The following is a 22578-nucleotide window of genomic DNA, read 5'->3' on the forward strand; positions in this document are numbered from 1 at the left end:
TGGAAAGACTCCCAAAAACATGGCCGACAATGGGGATATATGCTGCCCCCCCCCATAGACACTGCTAACCTAAATTACTGTCGCCCTATCAAAACCTACTGCGGGGAAACCCTAGAGTTTGAGAGTAAAGGGAAACCAAATGATGAGAATGAACTTTTAAACAGAATTTTGCATGTTTGTGTTGGTGAAATAAGTAGAACGTAGCTCTGCTACTAGTCCCAATGAACAGTGCTGATTTTGTGAGTTATCAGATATGGATTGGGAAAAAGGAGCATGTTTCACAAGAAATTAAGTTGAAGTCAGTTGTTTGTCTTTTTTTTATTTTTATTTTTTTTTATTTATCTATCTATCTATTTTTTTATTTTTTTATTTTTTTATCACGCAAGATAATTCCAGAATTCTATGTTGCTTAATTTTGCCATTATCGTCTGAGATGAAAATCTCTGATGGGGAAAAACAATGAGGACGCCAAACAGAAAATGGAGATGTGGTCAGTAAGTGAATGTCACATATCAACATCATGTTAGCCAGTGATGAACGAAGCCAATTCTCACCAAAACTAGACTACTAGCTAGCATCAACAATAGATAAATGAACGGTCTTATTCCACCACTGAGCGATGAAGTCACTTTTTGCCAAGTACCCCTTAAACAACAGTTTGTTGGTGCGTCAAGTCAAGAAAAATCTACGGCCAAAAATAGACGTTGACTGTTGAATCAAGGTGTCGCCATATGGAGAGTGACTACACCTCCTCAATCAGCGCTCTTCATTGACTTCACCTCCTCCCCTTCTTCCTCCACTCTTTCATCCTGTGGATCCTCCGCCTGCAACACAGGGTCCGGGTACAGGGTGGAGGTGGTGTCGTCTCTCCACGTCACCAAGATTTCCCCTGGGTTAAAACCCTCAACTGCCCCGTTCATGGGGGACTTTGAACTGTGCGTTGGCGTCTCCGCCGTCTCCAGCGTCATGCAGCCGCAGGAATTGGCCTCAGGTTTGCCCTGGCCCCTGAAATCTGCGATGGCCTGCAGTTCTTTGCACTCGTGTCTTTGAGCCACAGAGGCGGCCACTTTGTACTTCCCTATCTTCTTCCTGTTCCTGTTGGAGGGAATCATAGGAAACTGTAGTATAATCAAATGATTAAAAAGCACAAAAAGACAGCTATTGATGCCTAGTACGGTACATACAATGGGACTTTCGCCCCAGGCAAATGTTCAGACATTCAAGAATCATTCGGATATCTCTTCTGGGACTCATTCAAGTCTTAGGTCTTGGCTGCTATAGTGTGAGCTACAATCCCAAAATGTTTGATCCCCTGCGATTACCCATCCTTGCTCAATACTACATTGTGTGCATTACCACGTGAAAAAAAGTCTTTAAATGTGCGATGCCATCTTTTGAAAGTCTTTTGGTGGATCCCTGCCTTTAGATAGTGTTGCAGTCTGCAGTTGTCTTTGAGAGTGTACATACCTGCTTGCCATGGAGCCCATTCCCAGAAGCAGAAAGCCCACAAGCAGACAGATGAAGGATAGCGCCAGCATTGCTAACTTCCAGGGGGTTGCTGGCACAGGAAGAATACAAGACTCTTGTGAAATGTGTACCGTTAATCTTATCAGGCCCCCATCGCAAAACAAAACATTACAACAGTTCTGAGGTCATCCAAGAAAGCATTTGAATGTGATCTAATTAAATAACTTAACCATCTCTTTAAAGATGGGAGAGGTCATGGTTTATTGAATGCTCTGCCAGAAAGTTTCCTTTTATGGTTTAATTTGGAAAACTTAAGTGCTGCAACATCGTAGTTTGTCCTCAACAAAGGCTTGAGAGAAGCTTTGCCTGCCTTATAACTCCTGAACGCCCCTGTAAATTCTTAGTGGGTTTAGGGATTTTAATTGGGGTCTAAATGGATACCAGGGGGAAATTTGTTCAATGCAATTATTAGCTGTGAAGCATTGGGGGTTGGAAGGTACGAAATGAAATGTCTCACTAGCAGAAAATTGGCATCAACAAAACACAGTGGACTGAACTAGCAACCCTACAGCACCAGGGTGAGTTTCACAGGTGATTCCTAATCAAAGCTCCTTTCCCCAAAAAAGCTGGAAGAATCCCTTTTTTAAAAGGCCTGGAAAATGTTTCAGCATAGTTACATTCAAAGCAAAAAAACAAAACTATGTTAAACTGCAAACAGGGCACTTACAGTCTTCTGTTCGATAGAACCACACAAGGAAGTTTCTTTGTTCTTCCGTCAAGGCGGCGGTCTCCGTGTCGCTGTCCCGCTTGGCCCCCCTGCCCTTGGGCACCTCCAAGTTACCTGGCTCACCAGAAGCCCTTTTTTCTGGGAGAAGTGGGATCCAAACGCATAGACATAGACATCATGAGGTTGGCCTGAGTACTGTTGTCATGAGGCAAATGTTTGATGAGTGGATCAACTATTAGCAGAGGTGGGTAAAGTATTCATAAATATTAAGTGACTCTCACTTAAGTGAGAGTATTGATGTGTCAGTAAAAATAATTCTCCACAAAACAAGAGTCAAATCCGTTTTACTGTTATCAAATCTGTTCAGTTATCAAAACTGCAATGAAATGTCTGCTTGTGGGAGAATTAACCATCTTCTATCAATTGCTGATTAGCTTGGCTCTCCAATTAACTGAACTTAAAGGACAGGTTTTCAATTTTCAATCCAGTTTAAATGCAGCCCAATGGGGCAAACTTTTAAGCCTTAAAAAGCATGTTAAATCACCACACATTGTCGCAACTGTGCAATTTATCATTTTCATGGATAAATTGAATTTTTTTTCCCGCCCATTCTACAAAACAAAGCTTTTGGCTACATCCACACTTGTGTAAGAGACTAGAAACAGGAAGTTGCATTGCTTCACTGGACTGCATTTAGCCGCAGTGAGTGAATCTGTGGCAGAGCGGTGTGTTGTTTATGCTGTGAGCAGTTATTAGCGATTGGAACCGACATTGTAATGAGTCCCAGGTTAAAAAAACAGCAAACCAATCCCTTAAGGCTGCTGCTTCAAAGGAAAACATGAGCAGCCAATGTACAAATCGCTGACTCACTCAGCTTCTCTGGGCAGATGTCTCGAAAATCCAGGGATCTCCACCCAGAGTGTTTAGTCTGGCGGTAGCGAGACAGCACAAGTTGCTTTCCGTGAATGGAAAGTTCTAGCGAGCCGCTCACGCTGATCAGCTTGCCCCGCTCACACTCCCACAAGGACCCGTGGGCCCCACCCTGCGGCCCTTGGCAGGGCCCGGTCCGCAGGGGGTCCGCCGACAGGCACCTCGACGTGCCTACGTTCTTCAACATTCCCCGGTTCCACCAGATCCACTGCTGAAGCTCAGAATCCTGGCTGCACTCCCGCAGCATCACTGGGCCCCTGGTCTCTGTGTCCTCTGCACAAAGGCTGCGGTGCACATCATGTATCACAAAGCATCCCGCCTCTGCAATTGTTAAAAGAGCTTACATGCCAACCGGGTACATCAAAATGCAGAGATCTGGAGATATGCTTGATGTTAAAAAAAGTTTTACTTTACCCTGGATGAGCATAAACAATGCGATCCAACAATAAGTCATTGCTGGAGAGGACAGAATAAAACAAAAAAACTGCATTTCCACATGCTACGAGACACGACACAATACTTTGCGTAAAGCTTCATGGAAGTTGCATCACCACATCTAGTTCAGTCTGCCCAGTCCACCCAGTGTTATCCACAAATCAATCAATCGCAGAAAATAATTTGTACTTTGATTTTGTTTAAAATCTGAAACTGAAACTGTTTTAACCTTTTGCATTGAATTGCTTACTTCCTCACCAGATGCAATTTCAATAACACATTTAACCATAGTAATCGCAGGTAGTGGCATTAAATAAATTGTCAAATCTTGTTACAGCCTGCATTGATATCGCTCATGAAATGATTATCTATCTATCGATCTATCTGTGTGTGTGTATCTGTGTATCTGTCTGTGTGTGTGTATCTGTCTGTCTGTGTATGTATTTGTCTCTGTCTTTCTGTCTGATGATGTTAATGTTTTATTATTTTAGACTCCAAGAACAAGAATATTTTGTTTGATTTAAAACTGCTGTTTTCAGTCAGTACTGTATACATATACTTATATATGTATATGAGTTCAAACTTACTTACTGATATGTAGATCTGTGCGTAAGGAAAGAAAGCAAGCCCGCAGAGCATGACTCTTCTACTGGTTCAACAGAAAGGGAGGTGAGGTAGCTTGAAAGATAGCTTTCCAAAGTTCACGTGGGAGGAGCTTTTGTTTCTCTCGGCCCTTTTATAGTGGTCAATGCAACTGTCAAAGCTCCCTTGATTTGCGTACAATTCGTCAATGTGGTGTTTTTATATCAACGCCACTGTAAAGCCTTTTAAAAAGTCTTGATCGGAAGCTTGGATGTCAACCCCAAAGGCATCCGTAATTCTCTCTCACACACACACACACACACACACACTTTTTTTTTTATTCCTATTTCATATAATTTTTTACTTATTGCCATTTTCTTATGCAAAGGTTTCCGACACACAAACCCAAGTCCAGGGTGATTGTTAGTTTTGGGGGTGAGGAAAAGCGTGAGAGGCTCTTGTGTGAGACAAGGCCATTGATCCGGGTTGCTTGGTTACTATTTAGTTAGCGTTATCATAACTTTGCCTTTTCTGTTTGTGAGGAAAACAGTTTGAGACTCACTGGTCAAACACCCAGCTCATGACAAGTAATGTAGAGAGGATTTTTAAACAAGTCTTCATAGCAGGTAAATGATGTCAGAGCCGTTTAAAATATGAGCCAATAGGTTTGTCTATGATCAGATTTATTGACACAATAAAATCCAATCTTAACCCAAATAATATTTTGTGCAAGCAAGACTGCAATGATGATCTTGTAGAGGGCTAGAGCTTCTTCGAAAAAGAAAGAGATTTGTATTCACTATCAAGTACACTCTACATTCATCAGAGTGCTATACCTTTTAAACCACTGCACTGCCATCACGGCAGGCGAATCACTAACGGCACACACACTCTCACTCCTGGTGCAACAATCATAACATAATCACAACACATAAAAGTAATAACAATCTGGCTAACTAGCACTACCAACAGCATAACAATTAACGTTACTGTAACTAAGAACACATAAAACAATCCCTTTCCCGGACAACCCTAAAACACACAATAACAAAGCATGCTGGGAAATCTCCGCCCCACCTCTATTCCCCAACACGCCACATTGCCCCCACCTGGCTGGTTAGCTGTCCCAAGCAACCCATGTGTCCACCACAAAGTCTCAAAGGTGTTGGGGGAGTTGAGGCACAGACTGGAGGCTGCCCCTCAGCCCTTGACTCACCCTCAGACTGAGCCAAGTGTCGGTAGGGGGCAAGCCGATCGCAATGAAGGACCACCACCCGGTTCCTTTTGATCAGCTGCACCCTGTACACCACATCAGACAGTCTCTCAAGGATCGTACAGGGTCCCACCCAGTGGCTCATCAGCCTCGGGGAGAGGCCTTTCTTCCTCTCCCGCGTGTGGACCCACACCTGCGCCCCGGAGGCAAAATCCTAAATAGCGAGTTGGGTCGCCAAGGTGCGGTTGAAACGTTCGACCGATCCGTCACTCTGTGGGTGCAGCAGCATAGTCCAGGTCTTTTTAATGCCCAGCCGGCGGCAGACCTCTGCAAACACCTGAGCCTCGAAGTTCCGACCCTGGTCGCTGTGCAGCTCCTCCGACAACCCAAACCAACAGAACATCTCCTCCACCAGGTGATGGCAGCACTCTGGTCGGCTAACAGCGTAGGCTTCGGGCCATTTGGTAAAATAGTCCATGGCTACTAGGATGTAGCGGTTGCCCTTTTCTGTGGCTGGAAAGGGGCCCAAGATGTCCACGGCCACCTGTTCCATGGGAGCCCCCATCTGGTACTGCTGCAGAGGGGCGTAAGAACGTCGAGTCGGCCCTTTCTGAGCAGTGCAGGTGTCACACCAGTGTCACATCGGCCAGTGGCCGTGACCAGTAGAAGCCAGTACAAGCCACGCTTCTACTGGTCCCGCTTCTAATGACACCCTGGCCAATAGAAGCAGGACCGGAGGCAATGAAGTGTCTTGGTGACCCCGACGTGACCAACCCCCACAGAGCCATGGACAAGCTGAAGTACTCCGGAATGTGGCTGGCGGGGCACCCGGAGCTGGAGGATGTCGCGATGGCCACCAGGGGTCTGCCAGCGGCGATGCAGGAGCCTGTCACGACTGATGAGGTTGGCCCACTGCGAGTAGAGGGCCTTCGTCTCCGGGTCCAGTGCTGACACCGCTGACCAGTCTGGTCGGTGGCCTGCCCTCACCCACTCTTGAACCCTGGAGAGGGACAGAGTCTTGGCTCTGCTCATGTTAGAGTTGGTCTGGGTCAATGTTCCCAATGCTGTGGTTGCCACTTGGGCTTACGGGCTCTTGGGAGCCACTGCACGCTTCGCTCAAAGTTACCATTTTGCATCCGACTTCTGACACCCCCACAACAAGCGAGCATTTTGTTTTCACTGTCAAGCACACCCTTCATTCATGCAAGTACTCCACCTGTAGTGCAACTGCACTGCAGTCATGGCAGGCAAGTCACTAATGGCACACACACTCTCACTCCTGGTGCAACAATCATAACATAATCACAACACATAAAAGTAATAACAATCTGGCTAACTAGCACCAACAACAGTATAACAATTAACATTACTGTAACTAAGAACACATAAAACAATCCCTTTCCCCGACAACTCCGAAACACACAATAACAAAGCATGCTGGGGAATCTCCGCCCCACCTCTATTACCCAACACGCTACACTATAGAGCATTTTAATTATTACGAACAAATTATGAACATTTTCTTTTCTTTGAAAATGTCACTTTTTTAAGTGAATTGTTAAGGTTTGAATCTAGAACAGGTATTAGATTTATGAGGTATTATTCACATGTTTTCTTCTTACATTTTTATTTAATTCAAATTTCTCATCTTCTCATTGCAGTACTGTAGGTGACGCTGAAGGAACTTATCGCATTGTTCGGTGTGGCGTCGGAAACATTTCGAATGCGGACCGGAAGCGTGCTGTAGTGTCAATTTGAGCCAGTATCACGTTCTTGACTCAGATATTCAGTTTTTCAGTGATATAGATTCAGCAGTCACGCCTTCGTTCGTCGCTGCTTGGCAAATACGATCATCTATCATGAAACGATAGCTCAGATGAAAATGTGGAACAATGTCAAGGCGAGACACCCTGCCCTTAAATTACTTCAGGGCGTTCGAAGCTTTTGTACCCGAGGGACTACGTTTCTCAGGTTATGGGGAGCCAAACCTCGGAGCTGCGGGCACAGGCGATGCCGGTTCACCTCGGAAGAAAGTTGTCAACTTGCCATTAGACAGTATTCCTCATCAGGGCCACCATGGAGAGTTTTGTTTTTCGGCTCAGATGGTTTTGCTGTGGAATCCCTTAAACTCCTGACAGCTGTCAGGTAGGACTGTCACAATGATCACCACCAATCATCCGATCGCGATTGTTTTATGAAATCGTACAGAATCACTACAATATTGAAATGCGAGTGTTAAAGCTGGATTACAGTAAAGTGATTTCTGAACTTTATGGACTGTTCGAAAACTAATGCCTCTACCGGCTTATTTATGATTTCCACATTACTAATGATTGTTTCTCAAATATTTTTTATTATTTTTTTGTGTGTGTAGATATCTTATGAAAGCACAAATAGTCATCCCTAAAATTATTAATTTGTCGATGTTTTATTGAGCTCATTAACATGAAGCCAAAGTCATCAATGCCACAACAAAAATAATGAATTAGGAGTGTTTCCGTCAGTTGGGGTGAGTTTTATTTCTTTCCAAAATTTTAAGTTAATGTCATAAAGTGCATAATAACATTACGGTATCAGCCAAAGAAGAAAATCGCAAATTAATCACTGTTATTGCGTCGCAATGTGGCTAAATGTGTATATTTGCAGGGCTTCAAACGAAAGGATAGTGGATTCACTGGAAGTTGTTGTTCTATCCAACAACATCCTAGTGAGGAAGTTTGCCGATCAGCACCATCTCCCACTTCACACCTGGCCCCCCGGGGATCTCCGTGGGCGCTTTGACGTGGCAGTGGTGGTGTCTTTCGGTTGCTTGCTCCAGGAGAAACTCATAAGCCAGTTTCCATAGTAAGCAGCTATGGGAAATATCTCAAATTTATATTCTCTGCCCACTTACACACGTATAGAAAGTCTTCTATGTAAACTAAGGGTGCTCATAGTGTGCAGTGTTTCCTAGAATGGGTTCAATCATGAAGAACAATCTTTGTGTGTGTGTCTGCTTTGCTTGCTCCAGTGGGATTCTGAATGTCCACCCCAGCCTGCTACCTAGGTGGCGAGGCCCAGCCCCCATTTTCCACACTATCCTGCATGGAGACACGGTCACAGGAGTCACTATAATGCAGATAAAACCCCAGAGGTAACTGGCCTTCTCAGCATTTCTCTTTTTGCAACAGGGAGATGAAGAGGAACTGTTACCGTTTAAGATTCTAGGGTACAGTACATACAGTTAATTGTTTTGTACTAATCCCCTAGTGAATTGTTTTTTTTTTTTAATTAACAAAACACATATCTGAGACCAGCTGCATCAGAGTAAAAAAGGAAGCAAATATTCTTCTTTGGCCACAGTATCCTGTCAATAAATGAAACTCATTAGACGACACAACATTGCCTCATCTGGAAGCAAATTGGCAAGTGATAAGGAAGAGCTATTGGTTGTTTAAAGGAAAACTATTTTTAACCTAAGTACTATTTTTGATCATTGGGAGTCAACCCAATTGATTGCCCTAAAAATCTTTTAAATTGAGCCACTGTTGAGAAAATAGCTTCAGCCAACTGCCACGTGACCGGGCAATCATGGTCATAGTAGCGATTGCCCCATTGTACTACGAATTCCAACTTGTCACATAGCTGTGATTGTCTCAAAACTGGATCAATTTAAAAGATTCTGATGCCACACACAATCACTTAGGTTGACTCTTGATAATCAAAAAATAAGGTTTAGGGAACAAATATTGGCCTTTGCCTTTGAACAACCAACTGTGCCTCCTTATCACTTTCACAACATTTACACTCCTGTTCATAATTTTGGTACATGCTGCAAATATGGATTCACAAACCATACTTTGAACCTCAGGTTTGACGTTGGTCCAATCCTCAATCAGGAGGTTTATGCTGTTCCTCAGCACTGCACTGCCGATCAGCTGGGTGTTACCCTGGCCGCCAGGGGGGCAAATCTGGTGGGTCATGCACTTCCTAATCCTGCTACCTAGCAACATGCTAACAGAACCTGTATAAGCAATAAATCACCAACTGCCTAGATACAACCTATTTACAGCCTAGTAACAACTTAGTACCTCAAGTAACTTCATAACAACAGGTTAGCAGCAGCCTAGAAACCACTTACAAATATGTTCTGGATGATTTGATCACAAATGGTTAGCTCTAAATACAGGCGTGAACACACCCAAGACGCATTGAGGACACCTTGAGATCCAATCGTTCAGGCCACATTCGTCAGTGTTTAGGGGCAGTATGGGGCCACATATTGGACTATTGATTACCAAAGTAACTTAATAGTCTCATGAAAGAACCAACATAGAAACCTTATAGGAATATTAAGAACCTAATATCTGCCTAGAAACAGTAGTTGGTTCAAGGTTTCAACACACTAAGGCGCTAGTAATAGAAAATTTTGTTTGTCTTGATCACAGCTGATCGATACACTAAGGACACTCCCGGAGAAGCTGGCAAACAAAAAAGAGCAAAGTCAGACAGGTGCAACGTCAGGTAAGTATGCTTGAACCCAAAGTTATGTAATGGATTTAAAACGATAGGTTTGCGATTTTTCAACCCAGGCCATATTCAAATGTTCCCACCATTTCCCAAATATTTATAGCAGGACCTTGCTGAATGCTTTTCGCTGTTGGCCTGCATTGAAAAATAGCAAACCTATCCTTTATTATCGTTGAATAAATATTGAAAGGTTTTGATGTACCTTTCCCAGCTGTCCGTTGAACCTGCACATTTAATATCAGTAAACTAAAAACAAAGCAGAACCCAATTGGCTTGTAACAGCAGGGATTTTCCTCCCAACAGCTCCCAAGATTTCAACTTCAATGAGCTGGGTGGCATGGGAAGAACAGACATGCGACCAGATTGATCGTCTGTTTCGTGCTATAGGATCACGGGTAAGGACAATGAACATTACCATTTCATTACGGCAGGCTTTATGTCCTTTCGCAGCAACGGTATTGTATGTTTTTCCCTGCAATTAGATTCCCTTACGGACCATGTGGATGGGAAAACCTATCAAGCTCCTTGATTTCATTGGAAAATGCCACATTTCACTGTCAGGTAACGAGTGTTTCAAAAAACAAAATCCCAAATTTGTATCACTGCTGTAAAAATCTTCACTCAATCTGCTTTGTTTCTTCCCCTAAGGTCGTGGAACACAACAGATTCCCGGCTCAATAAGCTTTCTGAAAGCAACAAATATTTTGGCGGTCTGTTGTAAGGTATGTCCAGTTATGCAATTAGTCCAGTCCAATTACCTTTTATTATGTTATTATTGTCTTTTTTTCATGAAGTAGAGCCACATTTATCCTGGATGCGAAGGTTACGGCAGGCAGTTCAGAAGTCTTGCGAGAGGGAATGTGCGTGTGTGTGTGCGAGTCAGAGAGAGCACAAGAGAGAAATGTTCGGTTTTTGGTTCAATGGCGTGAAAGTAACATGACTTGTAACGTTAGATCAGTGAATCCTCCACAGCAACTTAGTTTATACCAAAGTAGAATTAGCAGCAAAGCTTCGGTCAACTGAATCGTAACTTCTGAATCGACCGGTTCATGGAACATTTAGATCAATCCAGGGGTCCGCGTATCGATCTAGTCGCATCTTTAACTTCCAACTTGATAACGGTGAATCGCTACGACGGTTGCCCTCAGAGCTCAACACACTGCAACTTAAGAAAACACATGCAAATAGACAAAACACAAGCAAATTACAAAAAACATAACTGCATTAACAGAAAACACAAGCAAATTTGAATGCTTTGGCTCCAATAGTAGCAAATCTGATTCGCTGAAAGCAGTTCCAAGAAAGGGATGGGAGCTGTTGCCACAACTTGCCGTCTACTGTCTGACTGTTTGTTTGTTGGGTTACACTTGGTGGTTCAGGACGGCTGGGTGGGATTCAAGGCAGTGGTGTTGAAGAAACAGCTGACGGCCGAAGACTTCTACAATGGCTACCTCCACCCGGGCCTAAAGGAAAAGACGCCCCACCAGACGCCGCAACACCTATTTGTCACTGGCCGAAACGAAGCAAGGGCGCTTGCAGAGAGAGAGAACTCTGGGACACAATAATCAAAAGAGCTTATTTTGACATGGCCACAAAATGGCAACATTCAATTTCAGAGCACCATTATCTTGTCTGTTTTAAAGATATTTTATTTAATGCTATAAACACAAATAAGAAATTAATGTACAATAAATATATATATTTTTACGTATATGCATAAACGCTTAAAATTATTTCCACAAATGCAAGATGACAGTAATTGTTGAGTTACAATTCATCACGGCAGTATTCACGTGTGGTCAACTGGACGGCTTGACGAGAGGTATGTACCACTACAGGAGAGAGAGAAATAATCAGGATAGAGCACAATGCAGACGTATTCTGAATGAGAGAGTCATGATACAGCTTTACCTCCTCCGTCATTCCAGCAGTTGTCCTTCCTTCCGTGTTGAACGGGGGTTTCAAATACCCTTTGAAGTGTTTCTTCACCAAGTCATGAAAGGTTGACAGGCAATCCTGCAGGAAGCAGAAATCTAAGCACACGCTCTCGTGAACTTCCCCTTGGCGCCCAATGAAGTGCTCCAGTAGTTATTGATGCTACTTAAAGGGCAACTTGCAGGTTGGCATACCCAGTGAGATTTGTGGGGAAATTATGTAACAATTCTATATTTTATATTCTCATTTTTGTAATGCAATTAGCCACACCCATCTAAAAATCCAATATTGCCTGTGAACTTCAAGGTAACGGGTGTGAGACAGGACAGAGCTAGCGCTACAGTGAATGGCAACTTGGCAAATAGAACAAGATGTGACAAATCCAAAAACTGGATTTGTCTAAATACTCTACTTCTAAATAAGAAATCCTAAATGCAGTACTTCACAAATCTAAATAGCTGTGAAACAAACAGACTCACCTGCTGATTGACTACCACCCTGCTACTGTGCTGTGGCAGAGTTGTGGACTCAAACCTGTGACACCAACCACTGAGATGAGCCCAAGATTGTAAATTAATTAAAAAAAAAATAATAATAATAATTTAATTCTATGGCGCCAACTACTACCTCAATTCCACAGTCATTGCCTTAGTGTTATTTAACTTGTTTTGAAGGGTACTTAGTAAAATTAGCTGTGATAGAGCCACTACATGTTTTGGACAAGTCTATAGAGTGAGTCATATCTACAGTCGTGGCTGAGAATACTGACACCATTACATACCATTTCTTCCAGAATTTTTTAAAATGAAAACATCTTCTGGTATCCACATATGTATTTCTTTGGTTTGCAGAGGAAAAAAAAAAGTTAAAGAAAAAATACTGAATCCCTGCTTATTCCACACCGAAATCCAAAAATGGCCTGGACAGTATTATTGGCACCTCTTTAGAAGTTGCAAGTAGTAATTGGATTTTAAGCAGGTGATTCACCTGCGACCCACTTGTGGTGAGTCACAGGTGCCTACAATCCAGTAATCACTCATTCAACCAGTATAAAAATGGGAGAAAAGTACTCATAAAAAAGTCTAAAAGTAAAAGAACTCATCACTCATTCTGCTATTTTGTGTCACTGCGTGTACCACACTGAACATGGAGGGAAAAAAGAAATTGTCTGAGGAGGAAAGACAGAAGATCCTAGTCAAGCATGGACAATCTCAAGGCTACAGGCTCAAGTCCAACTCCAGAGACCTTGATGTTCCTGTGTTCACAATGTTATCAAGAAGTTACATTATTACATTTCACTGCATATATGTATGGAAGTATGTATATGTATGTGACAAATAAAAAATCTTGAATCTTGAATCTTGAAGTGTAAAGGCCCATGCTACTGTAGCCTGGAAGAGGACACAAGAGAGAAGAATATTGCAGTGAAGAATTGTTTGAATGGTTGAGAAAGGACGTCGGACAACTCCAAAACAGATTCAAGCTGACCTTCAGACACAAGGTATAACCGTTTCAACTCGCACCATCCGTCGCCAACTCAAATGAAAGGGGGTTCCATGGTAGGAGACCCAGGAGGCCCCCACTGCTGAAAGAGACACAGACACAAACTCCAGAGGCCCAGCTGGAGTTTGCCAAAAATGAGTCCAGATCTTAATCCCATTGAACACCTGTGGGAGATCTGACAACAGCAGATATGTTGCTCGTCGTCGTCTGCGCGAATGCTCTGTGTCGATTACGCACATTTTAGCATTTTCTTTCGTATTACATCACTGTCTGTCAAAAACTAATCGGCAGTGATCCCCTGGATATAAAAAATTCCCTAAAAGAACCAAATTTTGGATGTTTTATCTGCTGATCCAGAGTGGCTGGCGAAGATTTTACGCGCCAACACTCTCAACAAAGAAAATAACAACAATGCAGTCGCGGTTACACAGGTGGGCCGATGGAGGAAGCACCGCAGTAAACAAGGTGGCATTCGGATCAGAATGAGGAGGCAACCTTACCGTCCACCTCTGCCCAGCATCCTTCTTGCAAATGTCCAATCCCTGGATAACAAGATGGATGATATTCGACTGGGATATGAGAAACTGTTGCGTCCTCTGCCTGACGGAGACATGGCTGAACCCACTGGTGCTGGATCAAGCCATTCGTTCAGCCGAGTCCTTCTCCGTGTTCCGCGCCGACAGATCGGAGTCGTCGGGAAATACAAGGGTGGCGGCATCTGTATCATGACTAACAGCAGCTGGTGTAACCCCAAAAACATCAAGACTCTCTCTGGCTCCTGCTTGTGGCAGGGGCTGCAGACTATTACTAATGACAAGAGCAGCCTCTCCCAAGCCAATGAACTGAACTCCTTTTATGCGCGGTTGGAGGCTGGCAACAACACTGCTAGCTCGTTGGCTAATTGGAGTTACACTGCTGAGGATGAGCGCACACTCTGTGTCTTAGCATGTCAGGAGGGCTCTGATGCGTTTGAACACCTGGAAAGCTGTAGGCCAAGATGTCATATCTGGGCGAGTACTGAAGACCTGTGCTAACCAGCTAGCCCCGGTGCTCACTAGGATATTCAAATGGCCGAGTCGGTGGTCCCGTCCTGCTTCAAGAAGTCCACCACAGTCCCTGTGCCGAAGAATGCCTCTCCAGCCTGCTTGAATGACTACTGTCCGGAAGCCCTCACCTGGGTGGTCGAGAAATGCTTTGAGAGGCTGATTAAGGATTACATCTGCCCCCCCGCACCACTGACCCGCTGCAGTTCGCATACTGGCCGAATAGATCCATGGACGACGTGGTCTCCGAGGTACTGCACACCATACTCACGCACCTGGATGGTCGGAAGGGCTATGTGAGATTGCTGTACATGGACTAAGGTTCAGCTTTCAATATCATAGTCCCCACCAGACTGGCTGTCAAGCTGCAGGAGCTAAGATTGAACACTCCGCTGTGTGCCTGGAGGCATTCATCCAGCACCCTCACCCTGAACACAGGATCCTCCCAGGGCTGTGTCCTCAGCCCCCTACTGTACCCCCTGTACACACATGACTGTGTGACCAGGTCCAGCTCCAACACCATCATCAAGTTTGCTGACGACACAGTCGTGGTGGGCCTGATCACAGACGACGATGAGAAGGCCTACCGCGAGGAGGGGGCTGACCTGTCACTCTGGTGCCAGGACAACAGCCCCCTCCTGAACGTCAGCAAAACGAAGGAGCTGATTGCGGATTTTAGGAGAGGATTACAACCGAGAACACACGCACCATTGGTGATTAATGGTACTTAACAGGGTGAGCAGCTTCAAGGACCTGGACATCCACATCGCGGAGGACTTAACATGAACTATACATACAGACACTTTGGTGAGTAAGACAAGGCAGCGTCTTTACCACCTCAGGCAGGTGAACAAATTCAGGGTCTCGTGAGGATCCACAAGTCCTTCTACTGTGGAGCAGTGGAGAGCATCCTGACAGGCAACATCACTGCCTGGTTTGGGAACTGTACTACTCAGGGCAGGCGGGCCCTGCAGTGGGTGGTGCGTTCAGCTGAACGGAACTACCCTCCCCTCCCTGTAGGACTTATACACCAGGAGGTGTTGTAGCAGAGCCCGCAGGATCATGAAGGATCCTCACCACCCCAACAACGGACTGTTCCAACTGCTGCAGTCGCGCAAGCGCATCTGCAGTCACACAGTAGGAGCAAAGAGACTGAGACAGAGTTTAAGAACTGTCAATGCTGACCTCACCAGGGGCCCTCAATGAGACACTCACATAGGCCCCACTGCCTTACTGTACTGTATGTTGCATACTGTACTGTATTGCTGTGCCGTACTGTTGTATAAGTGTACTGGATTTCTTAAAACACACTACATTCACTTTCTACTTTACTAAACATATCTATACATACATAATAGTCCATTCTTCTTATTTCTATTTTGTATTCCCACTCAGTATATTTACCTTTTTACTCTTCTTTTATTATATTTACTTACTGAATTATGTTTCAGGAATCAGTTTGTTTAGTTAGTTAATTAGTTATCTATTGAGTCAATACTTATTGTGCATAATCTTGGGTGCGTCACAATGACATTTCACTGCATATATGTATGATCGTATGTATAAGTATGTGATAAATAAACATCTTGAATCTTGAGAACTGGAGCAGTTTGCAAAAGAAGAATGGGCAAACTCCCAGTAGAGGTGTGGAAATCTCATTGAAGGCTGTGCTGCCAAATATTAAGTCGAGGGTGCCAACTTAGTCAATCCCATTTTTGTTTATTTAATGATTTAAAAGGATATGTTAAGTTCTGAATCGAAAACAAAGCTTCTGTACCATTAACAGTGAACTAAAGAATTGGAGACCATATACTTCTGGTCTTATTTCTATAGAAAATTGTTTTTTTGTTTTTTATATATGCAAGGGTGCCAATATTTTTGGCTACGACTGTATATAGAAAAACCCTCCACCTCAGTTTAATTTTAGTGGTTGTTATGTACACTTTCCCTTCCTGTTATTGAGCTACAAGCTTGGTGCTAGTGAGAATCTGCTTTGTTTATAATTGGTTGCCTAGAGCTACTATAGAGCTCCCTGAAAGGGTAAGTGACAATTTTAACTCTACTTGTATCGCAGCCTATGAACTCTGTGTGTCTCTAGTTCATGCATAATGTTTTGTCGTATCAGTTGCAAAAAGACAAACAAAAAAATAATCCTTTCAGCTCTGCTCATCAATAAAAAGGCCAAAATGTTCCAGCCCACCTGTCCTTCTTGCGAGCAGATGTAGGTGAACCACCTCAACCCCGCCGCAACGTGTGTGATCTCATCTCTGTAGATCACCTCCAGAATATCCACAGAGGCCTGATCACCCTGGGCAGCAAAGCGGGACAGGGTCTGAGGGTGGACGTCCAAGCCTCTGCAGAGGCAAAAAAAAGTAAATAAAAAAAATAATTCTCTAAGCATCCTCTATTTTAAACAGTTAAAGGAGAGGTTTGCTATTTTTCAACCCAGGCCTTTAAATTAAAATGCTAGTTCCCATCATTTATAACTATTCATAGCACAACCTCTTTAAAAGTTTTACTGTTGAGAAAATTCAACAAGTTCTCACTGTGCTTAAATGCAGTCCAATGAGAAAGTTCAAACTTTAAATTGAATTTTTTTTTTTAATCTTAAATGTTTGCCGCATTGGACTGCATTCATGCGCGATGAGAAGACAATCAGAGAATAGAAAGGTAACAAATAGGGCATAAAACTGTACTCATCAACTAAAAGCGTGAGAAAGTCTCTGCTTACCTGGCTTCATGAACCATGTGCACTATTGCGAGCCTTGACAAAAGGTCCTCAGAAGTATCTGTGGCCGACTGCCACAGTCCTTAAAAAAAAACAACAGGAAGATTAATGGCCAGCACAAGTCTTTGTTAGAATTTATCCTTGACGAACTGTTACTGTCAATTGTTTATAATTAGTACAGTAGAACCCTGTCTGGCTGAACTTTTTGACATCATCTGCCAAAAGTTGTCCAGAACTAAATATTCCGAAACCCTTGGTGTGTGCATGGTTGTCAAGCTAAAATGGATACCACCATACATTTCATACATACAATTATATACATACAACAAACAATTACCACAGAATTCCAAAAGAACACCCTTTAAAAAGACAATTACAATTTTATGATGCAAGCATCAAACTCTATTCTGTACAGTTCAAAACACTATGACCAAATCTAGATTTTGGTTATTCTGTTCTCAGAAAAATCAACATAAATACTCAGTAAAATACTCAGATCCAAAAGAGAGCCCTATAAGATAAGCTTTTCACGAGGAAGTCCACCAAGACTTTGGAGTGTGTGTTATAGTTTGGTTAGGCACCCTAGAACCCCCAAAAGAGTAGAAAGGTAAATACCTCAATTAAACAAATTCTCCCTTCAGTAATTGTGTGTAACTTTAATATACATATAAAACATTTCTCCACACAGTAATTCTTCTGCTTAGACAATTGTCCACACACTCGATTGAAATAAAGTAATCCAACATCCACAATATTTAGAAGCTTGGCGACAACTTCCACCAACCCACCGTTGTGGACAGGCAAAGCACCGAAGTGGCTGCCGAGGTCGGTGATTCTTTTCTCCAACAGCTGATAATGCTGTGGAGGAATAACAAAAGTAAAAATGCATAAAATGTGAGACCAACACGGGGTCAAATGGCTGGCATTTACAGAATTCGTTTGGGAAAAAAAACAACCACCAACAAACCTTTGCTTCATCTCCAGCCACTTCAACAAAATCGTTGAAGAACTGCGGGGGCAGAGCAGCGCCACTCCGCATTCTGACGCTTGAGAATCTGGCGATGATGTCCCAGGACAAGTCAATCGCCCACTGCTCAATGTTGGCCAAAGAGTGGAGCAAGGCTATTCGACTGGCCTGTGCACACACGCGCACACACACACACACACACACACACACACACACACACACACACACACACACACACACACACACACACACACACACACACACACACACACACACACACACACACACACACACACACACACACACACGTGTGTGGAAAAAAGCATTATCATTAAAAAATAAATAAATAAATAAATAGCATTGTCAGATATATGTGCCAAGTACGTCGACAGCCATCAAACTTAACCTGTGTGCCTCCTTTGCCGCGTTTTATCTTCCCGGGCTCCAGCACTGTCAGCCCTGGCTTTCGGTTAGGCTGCTGAGGAGGCACGGCCTGACCCACTTCTGCGATCTCTCCCAAGCGCCACCTCTTCTGCACCTCGAATGTCAAGCTCGCCTGAAACGGTTTTAGGGGCTCGTGGTTATTTGGTTAACCCCTTCTGCCATCGCACGCCATGTTTTGGGTCTGGGTCCTTCGGGCACGCTAACCTTCTCCGTTGGATCGGGCGTGCAGAGGATCTTCGTGGCCCAGAAGCACAGTGTATCTTCGGAGGAGGACGCTTTCCTGCCGACATCTGGGGATTTGACGGCTTAAAACAATTGAAATAAAATAACAAATATAAATCAAATAATATACTGACTTATGAGTTGAAAACCGAAAAGCCATCTTTAGGTCTGCCCTAAATTTGGTTTGAATGGCAATGTTGAGTAGACATATATTCAATGTGTCATGCCGTTTCCCCGTGAAAATATTTCAGTGGCAAAGTCAATGACAGCACCTTTAAATTCAATGACGTAAGCTGTCTACACTTTTTCCGCTCATTCACATCGCAAACATCACATTCAAATTTCTCATTTCAAATGTCTCATTTGTTGATAAAATGGTATAAGCTTATTGTTCATTGCAATTCATTCATTCGTTCATTACATTTCACTGCATATATGTATGGAAGTATGTATATGTATGTGACAAATAAAAATCTTGAATCTTGAATCTTGAATTCTGTTTATAGCTTAATTTTAGGTTTATTTTTCCATTGTTTTTTTATGACTTATATTATATATTTAATGTTTTGTCACAAGGTTTATTGTATAGTTACCATTTTTTTTCCTGCATCTTAGGTTACTCCTTCCGTTTTACTACTAGCTTTATTTCATTACTTATTGTATAATGCCACATTTTTTCCAGTTAGTACAGATTTAGGGCCACTTCACTTACCTTTTTTTAATATTGTTTTTCCTCTTATTTTTTTAGGTTATATATGTTGTTGTTTATCATTAGGTTAAGTATATATTGTAATTTTATTGTGAACAGTTAACCGTTATTCATTTTCTTATTTTATTTCTTATTCCATTGCTTTATTCTTACTGCCTATTTATTGATGTAAGCTGTTGCTGACACTGCAATTTCCATACAGGGATTAATAAAGTATCTATCTATCCAACTATCTTTCTATCTATCAATCAATCTTTCTATCAATCAAACAAAATCAGGTGAAGCAGGCAGAAGCTCATGATTTATTTATTTATTTATTTTCTGGATAACAAATAACAATAGCTCACTATGTAGTTTAATTTTTATCGCGGCAGTAATTTCAACATCACGTAATGCCGAGTTCAGGCTACATGTTTCTGGCCTGATTTTCTACTCGCCAACAGGTTTTTGGACATCGCTGAGCAAAGCCCCAAATCTGACTCAAATCATAGCGCGCTCCTGTGAGCGACGAGCGTGTGGTATGAACTGCTCACAACACTATCCGACTGCTCGCCAATGGCGGCAAGATATCAAGCAGGTTTAATATCTGGTCTTGTTGGGCTCGACTCCGGAGTGATGCCACAAGCTGCAGCCAATGACAGCAGACACGGAGTGAGGGGGAGGGGAGAAGTTGACAAGGGGAAACGGGTGTGCGGCGGAGCAGCACTCAGAAAACACATAACATACCTATTTTACTTTTCTTCTCTAGGGTTTTTAAATATTTATTCTGCTTTTATTTGGGTTTTTTTTCCAGTGATCAAGAATATGATGAAAAATAAATAATCCTGTACCGTGCATGGTATTGCGTAATTTCCAATGTCGCTTCTCACGTGTGTGTTTGTGAAAAAGCATAGTTTGGAGACCCAACTAGTCTGGGATTCCTCCTCATGCAAGGTCATGTAATGTGTGAACCCCGGTCACTGATCAGTCATGTAGTGTGAAACCACAACGACTCCAAGATTCCCGATCACAAGACAGAAAGTTGTGTAGTGTGAACAGTACAGTGATCTGACGACTTTGAAAGTTGTGTAGTGTGTCCGTGGCATAACAGAATTCATGAGAAAATTTTTTTGTTGCAAATTGACTTCAGCCTGTAAAGTGTGTTTGATAAAATCCCTTCTGCCTGACTAGAATAAAGTTCCATAAGATCGATTTGTTTTTTCCAGGAACAATGAAACTCTGGGATTCCGTGCCAATATCAACCATCACCACACTGACTTTGTGGGGGGCAGACATTAAGACGCTACATCATGTTTTGAATATAAACTCACTGGTACCATCTCTGGACTAGTAAACTGTAAAGCAATTAAGTGACAAACCCGGCTGTTACTTACTTGTAGATGGGGCATCTGTCACTGGAGTGGGAGTCAAAGAAAGTACATTTGGTGTATTGATATACACTTTGTCCAACGCGACTCTAACCTCGTAGACATGGTTCTAAAACAGGAATGAAAACAAAACAAGAAAATATTATTTCTCATTTCTTCAAAGCGTGTAAATACACCTAGATTGGCTGCTAAATCTACCTGAAGTCCAGTGGAGGAGACCCCCGTTTCTAAACCGAAGTCAAAGTGATGCCAAGGACAGACGAGGACCATCTTCCCGTTTCCAAGATCTTCAATGTCCCCAAGCTCCAGGGGGCCACCTGTGTATTCACACAAGGTTCAGAATGGTCATCATATCGTATATATGTTGGGGGCTTCCCACAGAGTTAACCCATGAGCAACGTCTGGCCGTAAGCTTTATTTCATGAAACGACGAGGAGAATAACTTAAAAAAGGAAAAACCTTCATGGGGACAAGAGGAGTCCATGGCCCAGTACCGGCCATCTTCAGCATGGACAAGAACAACGTGTGCTCCATCCTCAGAGAACAACCTGGCGACAGTAAGTAATTGACCTGATTACGAAATCAATTCAGCAGAGTACACGGGGAGGAGAAATTGATCATGGTCTGCTTTATAATAGTGGCGGCCACCTAGAGATGACTCGTGCTGCATTCCATTGAAATCGGAATTCGTAAACTCTGACCTCCTGCTTGGAAAAGGGCAATGGAACGACCATTTCAATCGGAATTCCAAGTCGGAATATTCGGAGCTGATCGATCGGGGCCGATTAATAAAGATTTAAAAATAATATAAACATATTTGCCTCGGACGTGGAGGCTACCGACTCGGAAATAACCGATTTCCGAGTTTCACGTTAAGGCAGCATTACTTTGTGCACGGCGAGGAGAGGTCGGACGTCTCCCCTATGTACTGCCAGTTTCCGTCCTTCACAACCTCTCGTAACGCAGCCACCAAATCTTCTTCAAAGTAATCCATCTGGATTGACACACACGCGCGGATCAAATGCGTTGATGTGGATTCTCTGATTAACCTGCAGTCTCAAAAACATCTAATCACAACACACACACACACGCTTGAAAAACGCCCCTTCTAATTCTTCTTCTACTTCTTCTCCTTCTTCTCTGCGTGTTAAGGCGGTTGACATCCAACGGAAAGGTGTATTACCGGCATCTACTGGGCAGGAGTGGAGCTGGAGTGTAAGTATCGAGACTAAAAGGCTCTATACTGGATTATATTTACTAATAGTGTTTCCTTAAAAAAATCCAAAATATGAATAAACTGACTCACCTAAATGAATCTGTCCTATTCCCATTTCCCCCAGGTTTCCTTTCAGGTAAGGTTAAGATAATTACTTCACTTGGTTGGTTTTGTTCTACCCACTGCAATGCCACTATTTCTGATGAATAAACCGAAATATGATTAGTCAAGTATTTTTGTTTATTTTATTCCTAGCTTTTGAATTACAAATGCAGATCCCAGTTAGCCTGACTGTTGATCTCTAAACCCATCTGTGTACATTTGTATATATCCATACATTTCCCTGGTGTGATTTTGAAAAGTTTCTGTTCTCCTGTCTATTTGTAAGTGCGGCTACGGGGGATGTTTTAAGTGTCCCACAACTTATTTTAAGGAGCTGAGTTTGTATCCTATTCTATCCAGTTTCTTTAAATGTGTCTGAGATCGCTTCATAATCCAGTACCGATCGTATTAATCAAATGTATTTTGTTTTGTAATGCTGATCTTTTGGCTCGCCATTCCACTCCCACTGGACATCTCAT

General features: G+C 42.9%; 2 protein-coding genes across 3 annotated transcripts; one reads left to right on the forward strand and one right to left on the reverse strand.

Annotated features, from left to right (window-relative positions):
* Window positions 1-7101: 7101 nt before the first annotated feature.
* Window positions 7102-11574, forward strand: mtfmt (mitochondrial methionyl-tRNA formyltransferase). The gene is made up of 9 exons (XM_079997714.1): window positions 7102-7499; window positions 8001-8198; window positions 8365-8487; window positions 9205-9307; window positions 9782-9857; window positions 10167-10258; window positions 10346-10424; window positions 10512-10585; window positions 11243-11574. Exons 1-9 carry the CDS (start codon window positions 7231-7233, stop codon window positions 11426-11428), a joined length of 1200 nt encoding a protein of 399 aa, XP_079853840.1. The 5' UTR covers window positions 7102-7230; the 3' UTR covers window positions 11429-11574.
* On the reverse strand, window positions 11563-21868 carry LOC307228156 (uncharacterized protein). 2 transcript variants are annotated; one of them, XM_079997712.1, is made up of 12 exons: window positions 21669-21868; window positions 21241-21329; window positions 20980-21098; window positions 20788-20890; window positions 18688-18788; window positions 18446-18595; window positions 18040-18207; window positions 17861-17930; window positions 17076-17154; window positions 16545-16698; window positions 11775-11879; window positions 11563-11695 (listed from the first exon to the last, which is right to left on the reverse strand). In XM_079997712.1, exons 1-12 carry the CDS (start codon window positions 21773-21775, stop codon window positions 11663-11665), a joined length of 1278 nt encoding a protein of 425 aa, XP_079853838.1. In that variant the 5' UTR covers window positions 21776-21868; the 3' UTR covers window positions 11563-11662. The 2 variants fall into 2 exon arrangements, with proteins under 2 accessions (XP_079853838.1, XP_079853839.1); XM_079997713.1 differs by having other exon boundaries at window positions 21430-21806.
* Window positions 21869-22578: the final 710 nt, after the last annotated feature.

Source organism: Zeus faber, assembly GCF_960531495.2.
Source record: "Zeus faber genome assembly, chromosome: 3".
NCBI lineage: Eukaryota > Metazoa > Chordata > Actinopteri > Zeiformes > Zeidae > Zeus > Zeus faber.